Source organism: Staurois parvus, unplaced genomic scaffold (genome assembly GCF_062004578.1).
Source record: "Staurois parvus isolate SC_StPar_1 unplaced genomic scaffold, SC_StPar_1.0 ptg001336l, whole genome shotgun sequence".
NCBI lineage: Eukaryota > Metazoa > Chordata > Amphibia > Anura > Ranidae > Staurois > Staurois parvus.
The window spans coordinates 667,686-688,792 of record NW_028319132.1 but is presented as its reverse complement, the minus strand read 5'-3'; the positions used below and the strand labels follow the sequence as shown (position 1 = coordinate 688,792).

At 42.3% G+C, this 21,107-nt stretch overlaps 1 protein-coding gene across 1 annotated transcript in view; it reads left to right on the top strand.

Moving 5' to 3' along the window:
• The window catches only part of LOC149436808 (5-hydroxytryptamine receptor 3A-like), a 39,718-nt gene extending 19,698 nt beyond the window's left edge, over nucleotides 1-20,020 (top strand). The window contains exons 5-9 of the mRNA XM_089661441.1: nucleotides 2,376-2,548; nucleotides 4,832-4,992; nucleotides 13,795-14,002; nucleotides 17,018-17,221; nucleotides 19,722-20,020. Coding sequence (XP_089517567.1) covers nucleotides 2,376-2,548; nucleotides 4,832-4,992; nucleotides 13,795-14,002; nucleotides 17,018-17,221; nucleotides 19,722-19,981 — 1,006 coding nt within the window. The 3' untranslated portion in view covers nucleotides 19,982-20,020. The remainder of the gene's footprint in view (nucleotides 1-2,375; nucleotides 2,549-4,831; nucleotides 4,993-13,794; nucleotides 14,003-17,017; nucleotides 17,222-19,721) is intronic.
• The last annotated feature ends 1,087 nt before the right edge of the window (nucleotides 20,021-21,107 follow it).

Here is a 21,107-nt window from a genome sequence, read left to right as displayed (position 1 = left end):
AGAGACTGTGGATATAATGAAAGAGATGGTCAGAGACTCTGGATATAATACAAGAGATGGTCAGAGTAGGGCGGTGGATAAGGGGGTACCACCAGTCCTCCCGTACGGAGCCCAGGCCAGCGGGGGGGGAGCAAGCACACAATAGGATCCTTCAGGATGGAGGATAAATATGTCACATTTACCAGCCCCTTCCTTTCCTGATGGAACACAGTGAGTGATCGGTACGGATCACTCATTGTTTTAATTCATAGCTGAAGCATAGTAAACTGTTTTTCTGGGGGGGTGGGCAGGCCCTTTCAGGTTGGATGTAGGGGGCCCTGTGGTTCTAACAGGAACCCTGGGTCAGAGACTGAGGACAGGATACAAGAGATGGTCAGGGACTGTGGATACAATACAAGAGATGGTCAGGGACTGTGGATACAATACAAGAGATGGTCAGGGACGAGGACAGGATACAAGAGATGGTCAGAGATGAGGACAGGATACAAGAGATGGTCAGAAATTCTGGATACCTTACAAGAGATGGTCAGAGACGAGGACAGGATACAAGAGATGGTCAGAGATTGTGGATACCTTACAAGAGATGGTCAGAGACTGAGGACAGGATACAAGAGATGGTCAGAGATTGTGGATATAATACAAGGGATGGTTAGAGACTGCAGACATACTGTAATACAAGAAATGGTCTTAGACTGCAGACATGCTGCAAGAGATGGTCAGAGACTGCAGAAATGATATAAGGGATGGTTAGAGACTGCGGATATGGTACATGAGTTGGTTAGAGACTGCAAACATGACACAAGAGATGGTCAGAGACTGCAGACATGCTGAAGGAGACTGTCAGAGACTGTGAACATGCTTTAGAAATTATTGGAGACTGGAGACAGGCTTCAGGAGACAGTCATAGACTGGAAACATGTTACATAGCACTGCTAGAAATCACTACTATAACAGGGAAACACAGATTAGTGTCTGCAAAGGGTGCGAGGGCTGCAAAAAAAGTGCCAAAGAGCTGCATGTGGCCCTCGCACAGCAGGTTGGTCACCAGAGCACTACAACATTGGTAAAATGTGTGGTGCAGTGTGGCAATGTGCAGCATGGATGTCACCGTATGTCACCATACTGCAGTGCAATGCACCATGCTGCTGAGAGAAGACATGAAGGGGTTTATTTACTAAAGCCGGAGAGTGTGAAATCAGGCTGACTTCTGCATAGAAACCAATCAGCTTCCAGGTTTTATTGCCAAAGATTAATTGAACAAGCTGAAGTTAGAAACTGATTGGTGAAGGGAAATGTATGTCTTTTTTGTCTGTTATTTTGTTTTCCCCCTCCATTTTATATTTTGTACTCCATGTTGAATAATTGTTTTATATTATACCTAGAATGAGTTAATGAAAATATGCTGTGTCAGTTATGTGTTACAGAACTGTGCTCACACATTCTTTTGTTTTTTATCTTAGCTTAGCCTTGGTAGAGGCAGGGAAAGTATCCAGTTATTTCTTTGTATTAACAGCATTTGTTTCTGCTATGATATAGTTAAAAGTCAAATACTACTGTCCCATGGGAAAATAACTGTTGGTTACTTGTAACTGATTTCAAGGTCTGAGAAATCTCACGTTCACAGCTTTTACAAGTACCCAGCGAAATCCTGTTGTATGGTTTTCTTTGTTACAATATAAGAAGAAGAATCTACGAATAAAGATTCAGATTGTCTCCTGAAAACCTGTGTGTGCATGCTAATTTCTTCCTGCCAAAACACAGTCTCTTGGGTCCAATGGGGGACCGGAACCTACCAGTGGTCATTAGAAGCACAAATCCCTTTCAATTGGTTTCTAAATGAGCCTGATTTTGCACTCTCCAGTTTTAGTAAATAAACCCCAAAGTGTCACTATATGGCAATACTGAAGCATACATTGTGCGTTCCCCACCACAGTGCACGCTGACAGCTGCCTGCACAGTAAAACACTGCATTTTATGGTGCAAACCAGTGCAAAAACAGCTGTACGGTGTTATTCAAAATTACATAACTCAACAGGAACAGCGCCAGCAACTTTGAATAAATAAATCCTTTGGAAAAGATGTTATTGTTTCCATTGGGTGTCAACAACAAAGACAATCCCCCTTTTTCCATATTTCTATGTTTCGGGTTCAACATGACCCCTTCTCAAGTAGGAAATGTTTGGAGATATATTTTTTTAATTTGAATCCATGTTGCTGTTCATTTTGAGCTTTTAATTACTGAACCCCAGGAGTGTCTGGTGGGTTGGATTGTTGCACAGGGTATGAGAAGCATGTAAAGGTGAACAGATATTTTTTATGATATCAAGCAATACATATTCATAATGGTGCATTTTAACATGTCCTTTATTAAATAGGACAGAGGCAAAGGACACACCTCCAGTGATCCCATACTACCTTGTCTATAGCAATGGTGAAATCAGGAACTCAAAGCCAATACGGATTGTCAGTACCTGTACTCTGGATGTTTATAAATTCCCATTTGACACACAGACATGTTACTTGTCTTTTGGACCATATATACACACTGGTAAGTTGAAGACTTTTGGCCATTACTTTCAGTGAATCATTGTTATCTATTTTAGTACGTATCGTTCTTCTGGGGTTAGCAGGGTCATAGCGATGGGTAGCACAACCTAAACCTCCCTCTGTAGAGCCAAATTGTTCCTAGGATCCAGGGAATTTCCTATTCAGCTGAAAGGTGAAAACATTCAATGGTCTTCAATTTTGGCTTTGGGGTCTCCTTTAAGATGAATGCTCATAGAACAGCTCCAGAAGTTCTAGGAATCACCCATATTAGATGGCCAAACTACCTTGGGTGCCTCTGTCTCCTTCCAGGTGGATTTATTAATGGCTGAAGTAACTTCATTAGCAGCAAATGTCATATTATTATTATTATTATTATTATATTTTATTAAATGTTGTTAGACTACAGGTACAGTACATTAATAGCCCAGTATGAGTACAAAAAAAGCTACTTTTGCTGTAATACGTACCATTAATGTGGTGTTGTCCCCTAGACTAATTCCTTTCTACCATTACATGTCACCAGTCTTTGAGGTTGAATGACATCCATAACTGGGCTTTGATTATTTACTGCACTCATTTTATTTGATTAGCCAGTTGGCTGACCAAAAGAAAACAGCTAGATTCCCCCATCCACACATTCCAGGTGGATGAAGGAATCCCCCCCACTTTACTATTGTATTTTGACAGCAGGACTCCTCCACTGTAAACATACAATGATCAACAAAGCCCCGATCGAAGGAAAAATTTCCTACATTCCAGGTGGATAGAAGCCAATTGTTAGATCGACTTCTGTCTAGTGAGAACGGCTATAGATGAAACCTGCTGAACCAGCCAAATTTTGATCCATCTATGGCCAGCATTACATAGCCCCTTTAAGCACCACCATCAGGGAAGTAATAGCATTAATCTTGTATGATAGGGGTCCTGGGCATAGAATGGGACCATTGCCATCCAAAATGCACATCACCTGCCATGCAGGGAAGGTTTCTGGGAGTTTTCGGGAAGCAAGAAAAAGGAATAGTGGATCCATGCTGACAAATTTTTAGTCAACAAAGCGATTCTAGTAATTCTTTAAATTGGGGTCAGATATCCTACATATGTTAAAAAAAGACTGTATTTTAAATTGGAGATTAGCATGCATGTAAATGCAATATGCATAATTGTTGAATTTACATGCCTTGTCATTATACAATTCTTAAAGAGTGTAAGAACAAAAGGGCTATGGGATGGTATTTACTATAGTAAAACAGAATGATTGTCCTAAGACATTATGTACTAAAGGTCCCCATAGGTTCTAATAGTGGCCCCACCTCTAAGCGCCTTCTGCAATTTCTGTTTGCCAAAATAGAAACTAAAGATCGAATAGGAGTATTGGGGCTCCCTAATAATAGAAATGGAAAGTTGGAGGAGCCTAAAGAAAATGATCGATGTTTATGTGGTTTAGCAGTGTCAACTATTGCTCTTGATTAGTTGCCATTTTTGGGTATTGTAAAGGAGGTTGGGAAACACAGAGGTAGGATTCCACAATAGACCCACTGGACAGAAGGGTTGTTGTGTAGGAAAATGTAGATCATTACTATATGATGTATTAAATTCTAATTAGTTAATTTGATCTTTTTGTTTTTATGTATGAAGATTAAAGAGTAACTCCACTTTTGTTGAGAAAAACACATTTCCCTCTGGGTGATCTATATACATTCCAATTTTAACAAACCAGGTTGCAGATTCCTACCTTGTTATTCTGAAGGAATAGCTGTTTGTTTGTCTGTGTGCAGAGTGAATCTGTATGGGAGTGGTTTTCTAATTATCAATTAACTGCTGGACCTGCAGGGCTCTAATGAGGAAAGTGGCAGGGTCTGCATTCCTTTAGACGTGATTTCCCTTTGAGATTATCCCACCGAAAATTACATTTTTGTTGCACGGGATGCGCAAAATCTAATTTTGTATCGTACTGCAGACTTCTGGGAAAATCAGTAAGCCAATCACATAAGCTGTATATGACATTTCTGGGGGGTGTTCTGTACACATGTGTGTACAGAACGCCTCCATGTAGCCATATTACATTGCATTTTACAGAAAATTACAGCGCTGCAGATAGAAAAGGAAAAATCATTTTCAGTAACATTCAATTGTAATATGACTTGTGTTGCAATTGTATATGCTATATTAATTTTTTTTTTTTTTTGCTATTTTTTCCCCACGAAAGTGAAAGTACCCTTTATTAAAACAGCTTTGCATAAACCAACATCTAAATGTAACTTGTATCTATTGTGCTTTTTTCCAGTAAAAGACATCATTGTGGTGCCAAAACTAAATTCTTCTCAAGTTAATGAAAACTCACAAAATGTTTTTGTTAGCAAAGGGGACTGGATCTTGTTAGAAGTCAGTGTGACCAACAATACAATTTTGGACAAAGATTTATCATACAGCAAAGTGATCTACAAGGTAACCTTTGAAATATCTATCAGATGTGATATCACATATTAGATGTGCTCAATTATGCACTGAGCTGTGAAATTTGTTTGCTCAATTGACTGTTCATTACAGCTCATTGCAGCAGGAATTTACCGAAACTTGTGCAATCAGAATCTGGAGCAGCTGTGCATAGTAACCAATCAGATTATAGCTTCAGCTTGTTCAGTTAAAGTGTTACTAAACTCAGGACCCTGCATTCACTATATCTGGTCTCCCACAGTACACACAACATGGAAATGCAATTATTTTAGTAAATATAAACTGCTAAATACCTTTTCTCATCAGCAGTTAGAGCAGTCTTGTGACTTCTGTCAGTGTCCAGCAGAGCACTGGTTAAAGCTTGTAGGAGGAGTTTTTTTCTGCTCTAGGAGGATGCGGAATCCCCTGACCTCTGTCTGGACAGTGCTGATTTGCCCTGTGCTGATCACATACATATTCTCTCAAGAAAAAAAAAATATCCCTCTCTAGCATTACACACCAAACTGAGCATGCGCAGAGTGTTTCCACACAATATGTCTTATCAGGAGATAAGAGGGGGACACTGAATGAAGGGCAGGATCAGAGACATCAGGATCAAACAGCATTTTTACACAATGCAGAGGATAAACTCCTTAGGTTCCACAGTGAGTATAACAAGCATGTTTTCCTGCATATACAGACTGATTTTACTGTTGTGGGTTATGTAACACTTTAACCACTTGCCTTCCTGAGGATTTACCCCCCTTAAGGACCAGGCCTCTTTTTGCTACTCGGCGCTGCACTAATTCAACTGATAATTGCGCGGTCATGCAATGCTGCACCCAAACGAAATTTACGTCCTTTTTTCATACAAATAGAGCTTTCTTTTGGTGTAATTTGATCACCTGTGCGCTTTTTATTTTTCACGCTATAAACAAAAAAAGGCCAAAAATTTTGAAGAAAAACAATATTTTTTACTTTCAGCTATAAAAAATATATAGTAAACTCAAAGTTGGTTATAAATTTAGGCCAAAATGTATTCTGCTCCATGTTTTTGGTAAACAAAATCCCAATAAGTATATATTGATTGCTTTGTGTGGAAGTTATAGCGTCTACAAACTATGGTAGAAATACTGCAATTTACGAAATTTTTCTGCTATACAGGGCTGCGCTAGTTTAACGGACAATTGCGCGGTCATGCAATACGGTACATAAATGAAATTTACATCCTTTTTTTCCCCACAAATTGAGCTTTCTTTCAGTGGTATTTGATCGCCTGTGCGGTTTGTATTTTTTTTGCTATAAAAAAAAAAGGCTGACAATTTTGAGGAAAAAAAAAACAGTATTTTGGACTTTTTGCTATAAAACATGTCCAGTAAAAAAAAATGCAAAAATCAAATTTAGTCATAAATTTCTGCCAAAATGCATTCTGCGACATGTCTTTGCTAAAAAAAAAACCCAATACGTGTAAATTAATTGGTTTACGTGAAAGTTATAGCGTTTACAAATGGTGGGAAAGATACTGGGATTTTTAGGTTTTTTTTATACTAATAATGGCGGCGATCAGCGACTTATGGCGGCGATCAGGGACTTATGGCAGAGACCAGCGACTTATGGCGGGACTGAGGGACTGCGGTGGACATTTTGACATTGGGGGGTACTGACTTGGGGTCACTGACATCCCCAAAAACACTAATACAGTGATCAGTGCAAAAAAAAAAAACTGACACTGTACTAATGGCAATGGGGAGGAAGGGGTTAACTTTATTTTGCAGGGAAGGGTTATAGGAGTGAGGGGAGTGTTTTACTAGGGGGCGGGGGTGCGTACTGGACGGGACAAGGCTGATCGAGAAAGAGAAACTGTTCTTTCTCAATCAGCTCATCCTCGAGCTGACAGGGAAGTGACAGACAGCACAGCTACTGCAGCTGTGCTCTCTGTCACTGTTTGCCGCCGATCGCCGGGATATAGCCGCTAAGGAGATCTACAGGACAGATAGGGCGGCGGCGCGCCTCGCGCGCCCCCTATTTGTTTACAGAACACACGTTTTAAAACGTGGTTTTGCCTGCGAGTGCCACCCTGCCGCCGTATATGTACAGTGGCTGGGCGGCATGTAGTTAAGCTTTGAAAACAAAAGCTAGAAGTTGATTGGTTGCCATGCTCAGCTACTCCAGTTTTTGTAAGTTCCCCCTAATGTGTATTTCAGTTAGGAAAAGCTTGACTTCTGAGAACACCCATCAGACATTGCCCCTAATGCAGCTGTCAGATCAGACGGCTTTTCTTCTTAAAGTGGAATTAAACCCTCCTATCCTTTACAGCCAATAAAACTGCCACCTTATGCAGACCTTCCATGGGTCGAATTCTAACTGATTTGTCGATATCGAAAATATTTGTACAGAATCGAAAATTTTGTGCATTTTGTAAACTGATGGTACCACCATTGATTTCGAAATTTGACCAACCTCATGTTGTGGCCAGGAATCTTCTTTTCTTTCCAGGTCACAGCTCATGTGCATTTCTTTTTTGATTATATTTCTCGCACAATTCTCCCATCATTGATTAGAAATTCATTCGATTTAAAAAAAATTTCAAAATGCCAGATTACTCAAATTCGATAGACGCATGAAAATCAGTTGTTGCTGCAGCCCCACTAATGGTCGAAATTCGAACAATAATTAAAAATGACGATTTTCGACAGAAAAATCGTTCGCGATTCAACCCATGTATGGCTGGCCTCTGTTTGATCTGAAGTGGTGCAGCACATGTGGTCAATTATGACACCAACCATTTGATTGATTGACAGTTTGGTTGGGAGAGCAAACGTCTATGACAGTTATCATTTACGCACAGAAAGTAGGTTATATGGTTGTCAGTGTCATAGCTCACACCAGTGCTTGCAGGTACAATGCGTTCCGGTTGCAGAAAAAAAAGTAGAACATGCTGCATTTTTTCTGCACAGTACTGCACTGGAACATGGTAAAATGCATAAAAAATGCACAGAACGCACCAAAAATGCACTGGAAGGCACATGTCCCTATTTAAATTGAAGAAAAAGAGAGGGGAAAAAATTTACTGAAATGCATAAAAAACATACTGGAACGAGTCGGAAACGCATCCGGAATGCATTTGGATTGTGTTTCTATGGTGTGAACTAGCCCTCATACTTACAGAAAAATTGATGCTCAGCTTTCTCTTGCAGAGACATCAGATTACATCAGTTTTTATGCACTTCAATGAGTTTCATACACGTTGCAGATTCCTGCGCAGAAAAATCTGCATGCGATACTAGGGTTGTGGTCAGGGGCGGACTGACAACTCATGGGGCCCCCGGGCAATAGGGGATCATGGGGCCCCTGTGTCCTTGTCCAAACTCAAAAAAGCCTGTGAAAAAGGTACCAGGAGCATCTCATGGGGCCCCCTACTGACCCCAGGCCCTCGGGCAGAGCCCGACTTTCCAAATGGTCAGTCCGCCCCTGGTTGTGGTGTGAACAGGGTACATAGAGACTAATTGATTTTGTTGTGCACTTGTAGAACGGGTGCAGAAAAACTAACGTCTCTGTACCATAGTGTGAATGAGCCCTAAAGGTCAGTCCACACCACAAAAACGCACTCTGGATGTGTTCCGGATGTGTTTCTGCTTACATTTCACCCCACACTCTGTTCCAGTGCATTTTTGAGGCATTTTGCTGTGTTTCAGTACAGTTCTGTGCAGAAAATATGCAGCATGTGCTACATTTTTTTTTCTCCACCGAAACACACTGGAACGTACTGCACTGGTATGAACTAGGACCATTGGAATACATGTGAAACACTGCATGTATTTTTTAGGCAGAAAAAAAACCGCACTAGACTGCATCTGGTGTGAACCAGCCCCAAAAGAAAATGGTAGGTCCTGAAAGTTTGTCCCAAAAATGTAACTGTTAGTGCCAATTAAAAAATGATCATGGACAGTACTGAACTCTGTTGTTGCAAGTACACATTAGGGCTACAATCACCTTAAAGCGGAACTAAACTGTGTAGCACTACCCTCTTAGGAATCGCTGGAAGATTTGGGTCCCCCTATAGTCCTGCTCAGCCAGGCATCACGCATTTCAACAAAGCTTGCATCTAGAGTCAGAAATCAGTCCTTGAGCTTTGGTTTTGTTGTTTAATTGAGGGATTTGAACTGGGATAGGGTTAAGGGTAGGGGTGTACAGGAAGGTACTGATAAATTGAGGACAACTTTCTGGAACTATTTGCAAGCCTTCTCTGCAGCACAGTCTCTGTTGGAGAGTTAGCCTTAATGTACCACCCCAGACCCTGGATGAACTTCTCCTCTTCATCTAGCAACCAGGAGGTGTCCCTGAACAGGGGATTGGTTCTTGCCACTTTAAGAACTAGTCAGTCACTGGTAGGTGGCTAATCTGGTTTTCCACCAGAGTGCTCCTTCCTCTATCTTCCCAAGGGGTGTAAGCGTACTCACTCAGATCCTCTACAGCACCGCTTGTGGGTTGGTGGCTGCAACCAGGCCTATAAGCTTGGCCGCTCCTTCCCCTACCATACAGGTGGTCCTCTCTCAGGGGGCCGGTGACTTTTGAGCTTTCTTCCGCTCCAGCTCCAGGCCTGCAGGTAGGCCCTATCCCACTGGGCCTCCTCGCAGCCTCCTTCCTTCAGCCTCACATCTTCCACTCAAACTCTCCCTCCAACTCTCCTGCTACTGAGCAGTCTTAAACACTTTTAAGGGTGTCCAGCCCCTTGCCAACCTCTTGTTGGGGATTAGCTAGGACCTCTCAAGAGTGCAGCAAGCCACTCCTCAGATCCACCCACTGCATCTAGAGCCTTCCTCCAAAAGCCCTAGAGCAGGGGGAAATGCCAGAGGGGGTCAGCCTGCTGAGCCTTTCAGCTCTTGACCCAAATTTTACCCCTTCTGGCTATTACATCTGGGCTGCTGCTCAGCCCCTGTCTAAAGATTGGCGTCTAGCTCCCCCTAGCTAAACGGAGGGTGCTACAACTGCATCTGAGCACCACAAACCAAAAATGCTATTTAAGTATTTTTTTTACCGTAAGCAAACTCCCCCATCCATCAATGACTCCATGCTTTATTTTTGCTGAGAAATCATTTTGGACCCCCAACATTACTGGCCATGGCCATCTTGAGTAAGGGCAAATGATTCATGCAGCAGACATGCAGGGAGGAGGAGGGTGTGCTTAGCTGAGAAAACCCCTCCTCCTCTCCTGAAGACTCCTGAAATGTATGACATCATTTGCCTAGGCAAGAAACCAGGAAGTAACTGAATAAATGGAATAAAAAAGGGTAAAACATTTATTTACTAATGCTAGCAGCAGAAGGATTAAAATAGTCCATGTTGATTGAGAGAGTGAAGTTCTGCTTTAAGGATGATCTCATAAAGTAATTGTGTCAAATGAGGCTACAGCATACAAAATGCTGCAACAACAAATGGACTTACACCACAAATAGAATTTAGTAAAATTCCCAAATACCACAATTTATGAGACATAGGTCATGTGTGGCATTACTAAACCCTGAGTGAACATAGTCAATACTTGCTAAGGGCCCATGCGTTGTGGTAATGTACTCATTAACAATCAGCATCAACACACTTGTTCTACTATGGTGCATTGTTGTGCCAGTTTTTTTGCAAAGATTGTATTACGTAGTCACATTGACTCTACTGGAGGCAGTAGAGAAAAGACAGTAAAGTACAGTCTAAATGTTGAAGTAAAGACTATTAGCAACCATGGAGGATAACCTTGCACAAACCAATTACATTTCAAAAGGATAGCCTGTACATTTCAAGAGGCCAGTGACAAAATGAGTCTTCTATAGTACCCTTGTCTTCTAGTACAGAAGTGAAAAATATTTGAGGGCTACGTTGTGTGTAGCCTTTAATTGTGAATGGTGCTCCAACACACTGTACAGTGGAGGCCAATGCACTACAGTGTATTGTACCGCCCCTCAAGTGTAGCTAGGGGGAGCTAGTTAGGTTTTTTGGTAGAGGCTGAGTTACAGCCTGGGATGAGTTAGCCTGGGAGTGAGTCATCCAGGTTATTTTAGGTCAGGACTGAGGGCTCTGCAGGTCAGTTCCCTAATATCTCCCCCTGCTATAGAAGCTGGAGAAGTTTCTAGAAGGCAGTTGGTGGGTGAGAAGGGGTTGATCTGCATACTTGGGGGATTTTGGCCAATCCCCAAGCGGGAGGCGTGGGATGAGGCCAGGACAGCCCTTAAGTATGAGAGATCCTGACCAGCAGTGTAGTAATCCTGGGTGGAAGATGGAGTGAAGGCTGGAGTGTGGAGCCTGAGAGGGGGCATAGGGATGGGGCCTACCTACAGGCTGGTGCTGACAAGGGAATCTCCACTGTACCAGCATCTTCTAGGAAAGAACAGCAGGGAAGGAGTCAGCCCAGTGAAAGGCCTGATGGCAGTCACCTATCCATTGAGCTATCATGAAGGACAGTGTGAGTAACCCTACACCCCCTGGGTCGGATAAGGGGAGAGAGAAGCCAGGTGGAGAACCCAGCGAGCTCCTCATCAGGGACTGTTTCTAAAGTTGGCAGTTTCTAGGTCCCCTTGCCGAGGGATACCCTCAGGCAGCTGAGTGAAGAGGAAGATTCATCCGGGGTCTGAGGAGGTACACCAAAAAGCTGAGGAGCTCTTTAAAGGAGAGACTTTTTTTGTCTGTGGACTTAGTTGCTAAGGAGTTTGTCGTCATGGTTCACAGTTTCCTTGGGCATCCCATACACCCCTCAACCCCATCCAAGTTCTAAACCCCTTTAATTAAATCACAAAACCAAGGTTGAGGACTCTTTACTATCTTCAGTGTGCAGGTGTGGAAGAAAATGCGTGTTGCCTGGCTGAGCAAAACTATAGGGGGACCCAAACTCAACGACTCCTAAGGGGGCTAGTGCTACAGTATTATAACATATGGTTTTGTGCCAAACCATAACCATAATGAATAAGCTGCCTTCACAATCATGCATATTGTAATCTTAGCTAACAGCTGTGCATTTTAAATCTACAATAGACCATATAAACTACATGTAAAGGGGCCCTCAGGGCCTGATCACATCCTTGTGGTGCTCTGGAGTCTGGATCAAGCCTTGCTCACAATCCATGCAAAATGGAAGAAATAAGAAAAGATCTCCTTTACCCTAGCCTATCTCAGAAGGATTAAGGTTTAGAAATGGCTGTTGTCCTGCTACACACACAAGGAATTTTACATTTTCCTGTGTTGCACGGAAGTGCTTTACTCTTGGAACACTCTTGGAAACTCTACCTGACCAAGATTTACAAATTGGTCTTCCTAATACATCCATAAGATGCAGCAATGCTTTTGGATGCTTCTTCTCCATTATTAAACAGGAAAATTGTGTAGAACAGATATAATTTATAAAAGCTGAAGGAACAGAAGTTTCATGTTGCTCAGATAAACACCTGGCCATGTATTTTTTATTTAGTTGACTTTAACCATTTGCCGCCCGCCCTATGGCCGAATGGCGGCCGGCAAATGTCATCAGCGTTCCGGGTGGATGCCATATGGCGTCCTCCCGCACATGTGCAGATTGCGCTCCTGCAGAGCCGCGCAGCGGAGCAATCTGTCACCGGCCGTGTACCTCGGACACGGCCGATGACAGATCTGAGTATCAGCCCCCGTTGCCGGTACCATGTGACCTGCTGTGACCAATCACAGCAGGTCACATGACAGTTGTATACAATGGATGGCTTCATTCATGCCATCCATTGTATACTAGTGTCTAGCTGTGAATGGTCACAGCTAATCACATGCACATGTCATGTGATTAGCTGTGGCCAAATCACAGCTAACCACAAAAAAAAAAAAAAACCCTGAATGTCATTGTCAATGTCATTCAGGTAAATGCTTGCTTATAGCAAAGTAATTCTTTGCTATAAGCAAATTGTGTAAAAAAAAAAAAAAATACTGATCACTTCCCCAAAGTAGTACAATGTTACTATGGTAACATTGTACTACTTTGGTCATAGTGAAATATGAAAAAAAAAAATCTTAAAAAAAAGAAAAAAAATTTAATAAAAAAAATGTATATATATATTTTTTTCATACTGTCACCAGTCAGTCTCCCTGATCACCGCCAGGCCAGTTATATGATGATGCTGTACTGCACTGGTGACAGTATGTAAAAAAAAAAATAGTGAAACTAATTTTTTTAATTTTTTAATTTTCCGAAAAATTATGACAAAAAAAATACAACTTCAAAAAACTCGCCATGCCTCTTATAAAGTACGTCGGACTGTCTACTTTGCAAAAAGGGGTCATTTGGGGGACATCTGTACTGTTCTGACATTCTTGGACCTCAAGAAATTAGATTGGCTGTCAGTACTTCAGGATTGATCAATATTCAGATCTATCCCATAGTTTGTGAACTCTATAACTTTCCTACAAACGAAATAATACATCCTAATTTGGGTTATTTTCACCAAAGACATGTAGCAGAATACATCTGGGCCTAAATTTATGAAGAACAATTATTTATTTGCAAACTTTTATAACAGAAACAAAGAAAAACATGTTTTATTTTCAAAATATTTGGTCTTTTTTTTGTTAATTTAGCAAAAAATAAAAACCCCAGCGGTGATTAAATACCACCAAAAGAAAGCTCTAGTTGTGTGAAGAAAATGATAAAATTTTAGTTTGGGTACAATGTTGTATGACCGCGCAATTGTCATTCAAAGTGTGAGAGCGCTGAAACGTGAAAACTGGCCTGGGCAGGAAGGTGTAAAATTGCCCGGTATTGAATTGGTTAATTGTTTTCTGCTTTCTTGTTCATATTCTATTTTATAGATAGTTATAAAAAGGGTCCCTGCGGGCTATGTCATTAACTTCATTTTGCCGGCGTGCTTCTTGGTCATCTTGGATATTGTCAGCATGTTCATTGAGATGGGGACTGGAGAGAGACTTGGCTTCAAAATGACCGTGGTTTTGGGGTTCTCTGTGCTTCTGCTCATAATAAACAAAATACAGCCTGCTTCAGACAATCCACCAATTATAGGTATCTATGCTTTCTCTGTTCTCAATCCATATTTTTTTTTGTTTGGTTTATTCCTAAACTCCTAAAAAATGCCTTATCTGTTGGTAACCCCTCTCTTTCTTTTCTGGTACCTGAAACATGAGAATATCAGAATTCTTGTCTGGGAATGTAAAGTAAATTTGTATTGTATACGGCAGGGGACCAGCCAGTAAAACTTTCTTCCAGTGGAGGTCCGAGTGTCATGTTGGTGCTTTCATAGTTCCTCCACCCACCCCTATTCCCCCACTTTTACATCACACATCAACCCATCACAGATTGCCCCATCACAGATTGCCCCATCACAAACCACCTCCCCCCATCACAGACCCCCCTCCCCCCATCACTGACTGCTCCATCACAGACCGTCCCATCACAGGCCCCCCCAAATCACAGACCCCCATAATTACAGACCCCTCTCATCACAGACCCCCCTCATTACAGATCCCCCTCATCACAGATCCCTCATCACAAATCCCCTCATCATAGATACTCTCCATCACAGACCCCTCATCACAGACCCCCTTCATCACAGGCCCCTCTCATCACAGATCCCCTCCATCACAGACCCCCCCCCCCCCAATTACAGTCACCCCTTCAAAGACCCCTTCCTCATCACAGATCACCCCATCACAGTCCTCCCTGCACATTACAGATTCCTTTTCCTTCCATAACATTGCAGCACTCCCCCTCCCCACACTATCCTACCTTATTCACACAAGACAGCAAGCATGGCAGGTCTGGACTTAGGGTGGGACTTTTCATGTTAAATGCAGGTAAATGATTGCTTGGACTGCTCCACAACCAATCACCCGCAACCAATCACTTGCTTCCTAACATGAAAAGCCCTGCACTATGTCCAGACCTGCTGTGCTTCCTCTCTTGCGTGAATAAGGTGGGACAGTGTGGGAAGGAAAGGGGGGGGGGAGTGTTGCAATGTTATGGAAGGGACAGACTTGCTGGAATGATGTGGCAGGGAGAGGACATTCAGGCAACTATTTGGCGAGGCTTCTGACCGGTAAGGAATATTTATGGGTCCGGATCCGGACCGTGGTCCGCCATTTATTGATGCCTGGTATACAGTATGCCTGTACCAGATTTCTGCTGCATGTCTATAAAGTGGTACCAAGAGAAGTAGGTCAACATTCCATTTTCTACACTCCTGGCCTACTTTAAATACATTTCCATTTTCCATTTAATATAATATAGTACTGCAGAGATTCCAGGGGATATCCGACTGCCTTTAGGGGGGGATCAGAAAGGAATTTATTTTTCCCCTCCTGAGCAAATTGGATTGTGCTTTATTGCTTTTTTGTCCTTGCTCTGGATTGACGGTGGGTATAGGATTCTGTAAATGAAAGTTTCTAATTTATTTTTTTTTTTTTATATTGATTGAAGTAGATGGACTTGTGACTTTTTTAAGACCTGACTTATGTGATTATGTGACTTGTTTTTCTTGAGCCAGCCATACATTGGTCAAAATTTGGTTGGTTCAGCAGAGACAGCAGAGGCTAGCTGGTTGTAAATTCAGTCTATCGATCAATTTGTGTACAGCCAGCCTATCAGGTTTTTCTCAAATAATCAGTGCTGCTGGCTATAGCTGGCAGCACTGATCATTGTATTCTGCAATAGGAGAAGGCACCCTGCTGGCAGAATACAATATCGCAGCAGGAATTGTTCCCCCATCCACCTTGAATGTGTAGATGAGGGAATTGGTTCATTTTTTATGTTCAACCCACAGTGCTTTTAGTTTATATATTTGTTTAATATGGGTGTACTTTAAAAGGAATCCATATCCAAAAAATGATCATTCGGATATGCAGGAGTTTATTAAATTAAACTAAGTGATGCAAAGTGACACTAATTTCAGCTATTCTGAAAAAAAACATAGTTCCCAGAGTACTGATATACTATTCAGCTGTCAGCTATACAGAAATTTAAATAAAAAGGGCCAGGGGGCAGAGGCATCTCTGAAATGATGTAGCAAAGCTCTGCTTCCCTGCCAAGCTGACTGCCTTCATACAGAGACACAGTGCAGAACAGGGCATGATAAGTCAGTACTGGGGAATAGTTCAGCTGCAGGGAGACCACCAGCAACACTGGTGAGTAACCTTTTGGTTTTTTTTGGGCACAGGCTCTACAGTTCGGGGGCCAGGGGCGGACTGACCATTCGAGCACTCAGGCACTGCCTGAGGGCCCAGGGTCAGTAGGGGGCCCCATGAGATGCCCTTGATACCTTTCACAGGCTTTTTTGGGTGTGGTTTGAGTGTTGGCAAGGACACAGGGGCCCCATGATTTCCTATTGCCCGGGGGCCTCATGATTTGTCAGTCCGCCCCAGTTCGGGTCATTTATTTTTATTGTAATCCAAACAGGAGACTCAGTATCTCCCCCCCTCTCTTCCTGTGGTCCATGGCAAGTGCAAATTTAAGCTTGTGTATAGTGATGAACAGTGCTGGAACAAGGCCATGCAGTGCCCAGGGCAAAGATGCTAAAGATGCCCTGACCCCACCCCATTCATAAAGTTCAAGCTCAGGGGATGCTACGCCTCGAAGTTACTTGCTTGTCAAAATCATTGAAGCTATCACTACTCCTGTTAGCCTTGTAACAGAAGGAAGGTGCCCCCATCCCTACAGTAAACCATTGTGCCCAGGGCAGCCACCCCTCCTGCCCACCCCTTGTCCCGGCCCTGGTGATGAAAATGTACTACAAATACGAACTGCAAGAGCACAACAATTTGGTCGATTCGAACTTCTTTATGTAATATACAGTATAAATAAGTAAACGTTATAAAACCAAGAAATGGTCCAATGTAGTGACTGCGATTATGACAACTAACTATTACTATTGCCCTCGCAATAGTAGGTGGTGAACACAGCGCACATTGGAAATGACATCTCTAGTAACTTTGTGCAGAGAAATGTGATAATCAAATGCACCACTCAAAAAATGTAATATATTCAGTTTGATATACTCTGCATTACTTAATGTTTTCTGAACAGGTATATTTTGCTGTGTATGTCTTGCCATCATGGTTGTCAGCATATTAGGTTGCATTGCCACTTCTTACATGCTGATGCTCTCTGAAACTAAACCGAACGTCCCACCATGGATAAAGATCTGGGTTATGAAACATCTAGCCCATGTCCTGTGCTTCAAAACAGAGTTCATGAAACAAGGGATTCCAATCAGTGATGCTGGAAGGGGTAAGATCAAGTTGCTGGAATAATAAACTGGTCCTATGACTTTGCTGTAGGCATGAATTGTTGAAGAATGTCATTTATTGAAGAAGTGCATACTGTATAGTAGGGGTCTTCAAACTTTCTAAACAAAAGGCCAGTTTAGTGGCTTTCAGACTATAAGGGGCCAGACGGACTGAGGCCATTGGGAGTAGAAATTGACCTACTTCATTGGGTGTAAACAATGCATCTTTGGCATTAGGGGAGGAATAGCGCCCTATTCTTGGTGTAAGTTGGAGAAATATTGCCCCATCGTTGGTGTCCGTGGGTAGAATAGTGCCCCATTGTTGGTGTCAGTGGGAGGAACAGTGCCCCAATTTTATTTTCAGTGAGAGGAATAGTGTCCAATTGTTGGTGTGAATGGGAGGAACAGTGCCCCATCATTGGTGTCAATGGAAGTAATAGTGACTGTTGTTGATGCCAGTAGCAGGAATTATGCCCCCTTGTTGGTGTCAGTGGCAGAAATAGTGTTTTGTATCAGTGGAGGAAAAAGGGCCGGATAAGGGCAAGCAAAGGGCCGTAGTCTGGAAACCACTTATGTATAGCAATGACCATGTGCACAGTTACACTGCTAATTGGTCAGTATGATTGTCTTCTTATGGGCTTCTGCAGTTAGCACAGTGCTTTTTTAATTTTCCCAGAAATGCTTTAAATGACAATGGGAATGGTAGACACTGTACTTACAAGTGTCAGTTATAAGTATTTTTATGTATGGTATCGTTCACATGTTTTGCCTGCATCTGTGTGCAGACAGTACCATTCATGTCAATTGTCATTTAGAGGAATCATAGACATGGCCTCTGCTCCCAATCTGACATCCATGTGGGTGCATGCTGTTCCCCAAACTCACAGGCCTCATTCACAATGACATATTAAAGTTGAGCTCCACCCAAAAGAGGAAGATCCACTTTAAGGCTTCATCCCCCACTCCCCATTAAGGATTGGCAACTTTGGTGAGCGGGTACCTGATTTTGACAAGTACCCGCTCCCACTTCCGCTGTGATCGGTTAGTTGTCCTGCCTTCCTCCTCTTAGTCTTCAAGAACATGTGACAGGTCCCAGAATACTACGGGACCATTCAGAAGGCACAGTTGTACTCACATATGCGTAGTGGGCACCTGGATGTGAATCCACAGGCTGTCACAGCCAGGTGCCCACACTGAAGATACCAGTGCCGGGGAGAGAGGACTGCCGGTGATCCTGGCTGCGGTGAAGACACCACTGGATCGAGGGACAGGTAAGTGTCTGTTTTTTTAAAGTCAGCAGCTACAGTTTTTGTAGCTGTTGACTATTAGTTTTTTATATTGTGATTGGAGCTTCACTTTAAGCATACACCTATGTGAGGGCCTTGTTTGGCCTGTATAGATGCACGGGTATTCCATGTGTCCATGTGCAGTCCCATTCATGTCAGCTGGGATACATTAGTTACACAGTAGCGGTGCTGAGCAAACAACTAACTGTGGACAGTGTGCAGTGGGGCGGCTACTCGCATAGAACCTGAGCAGGACCCTGAAGATCATGGCTATCACTGTAGTAGCAATGACTGCTATAGTGATTTCCAGCTTCCCCAGTGGGTCCATCAGACATAAGTAATGCATACCTACATCGTGTCAAGCTGGGCCAATGTAACTATGCCATACAAATTATTTAGCGGTGCTGTGGAGCAGCTGCTTGCATAGAACCTGAGCAGAACCTGGATGATCATGGCTTTCACTGTAGTAGCAATGACTACTATAGTGATTTCCAGCTTCCCAAGTGGGTCCATCAGACATAAGTAATGCATACCTACATCGTGTCCAGCTGGGCCAATGTAACTATGCCATACAAATCATTTAGCGGTGCTGTGGAGCAGCTGCTTGCATAGAACCTGAGCAGAACCTGGAAGATCATGGCTATCACTGTAGTAGCAACGACTACTATAGTGATTTCCAGCTTCCCAAGTGGGTCCATCAGATATAAGTAATGCATACCTTCATCGTGCCAACCTGGGCCAATGTAACTACGCCATACAAATCATTTAGTTGTGCAGTGGAGCAGCTGCTTGCATAGAACCTGAGCAGAACCTGGAAGATCATGGCTATCACTGTAGTAGCAACGACTACTATAGTGATTTCCAGCTTCCCAAGTGGGTCCATCAGATATAAGTAATGTATACCTTCATCGTGCCAACCTGGACCAATGTAACTATGCCATACAAATCATTTAGTGGTGCTGTGGAGCAGCTGCTTGCATAGAACCTGAGCAGAACCCAGAAGATCTTGGCTGTCACTGTAGTAGCAATGACTGCTATAGTGATTTCCAGCTTCCCCAGTGGGTCCATCAGACATAAGTAATGCATACCTACATCGTGTCAAGCTGGACCAATGTAAGTATGCCATATAAATAATTTCTGGAGTTTAGCTTTAAAAACCTAATTGTATGCAATATTTACATTTCCATCTCTTTACCTATATGCAATTTGATTTTAGATGACACAGTTGGCAAGACAGCAAACAAAAGCATAGCTGCTCGGGAAAAGAATAAAGCAACACTACAAGTGAAACTCTTAAAAAAATTACTTGCTGAAATTATGAAAATCCATAAAGAACTCATCCTGTCTAAAGACAAAGACGAAGCCAAATCGGAGTGGCATATCGCGGCGACAGTGTTGGACAGGCTTGTCCTCATTCTCTATCTCATTATTGTTACAGTCATGTTAGTAGTTGTTATCAGTGTCTGGGTAACATAAAACACAAATAAATCATAAAGCTCTCAGGGGACACATACACCTTTTTTGACTCTTGATTTGACTCTTTAAAAACAGTCTCTCTACAAAAAGGAACTGCAGATAACACATTTTTCCACGCTGGGTGGTGTCGTTTTTAAAGGGTAAACTCTAAAAAAAGAACTTCTCTTAATGAATATGTATGATCAAATTGTAAAATCATATATACATTTCCACATTGGAATTCAGTTATTTCTAGTCCACTCCTATTAATCTGAATGATCTTGAAATGTGTAGACTTAGTTTGTGAAGATCTCTATATATTTACTTCCTTGAATACCTGTAACACATGCTGAGAAAAGGCCTGTGATGGGAGCAGGGGCGGACTGACAACTCATGGGGCCCCTGGGCAATAGGGGATCATAGGGCCCCTGTGTCCTTGCCCAAACTCAAAAAAGCCTATGAAAAAGGTACCAGGGGCATCTCATGGGGCCAAGATAATTATTTAAGAGGTTATTGGATAAATTAGCGTGTCACCCAATGTATGGTCTCCATTCAGTAGCCAAAAGAGGCATACAAAAAAAGAGGGTTGTGAAAAGAGATTCACAGAAAAGCGGCTACATAATGAACAGAACGTGACACTCAGGAAATAATTTCCAAAAATTATGCTTTATTACACATATATAGATATGACATATGGGCATTTGCCCTGGTTTACCATCACCTCAGTATGAGACAATACACACAGACCTAAAACCATTTAAAATGACACCAGAACCGGTCTAAATGTGTGTGTACAGCAGGGAAAATGGCTACATGAGTCTAGTGTCCCTGTAGCACAAACACATAGGTGAACACTTCCCTAGGGAGGTGTATCCAAAAATTATGCCATGGGCATACCAAAATAGAGGATATAAGGGATTAAGCAGTAACCATTATGGCAAATCCCTATCAAGGAATCCAAAAATTATGCTATAATGTGTATATCACATGTATGCAATAGAGCAAGCACAATATGCGTCAAAAAGGAGAGTAGCAGGCCTCAGGCCTGTATGAAGAAAGACATAAATGTCAAATATATTATACAATACATTCCTGTGCCGGCACAAGTGGTTGGGGCCCATTCATCTGTAATATAGATAGCTGTTTC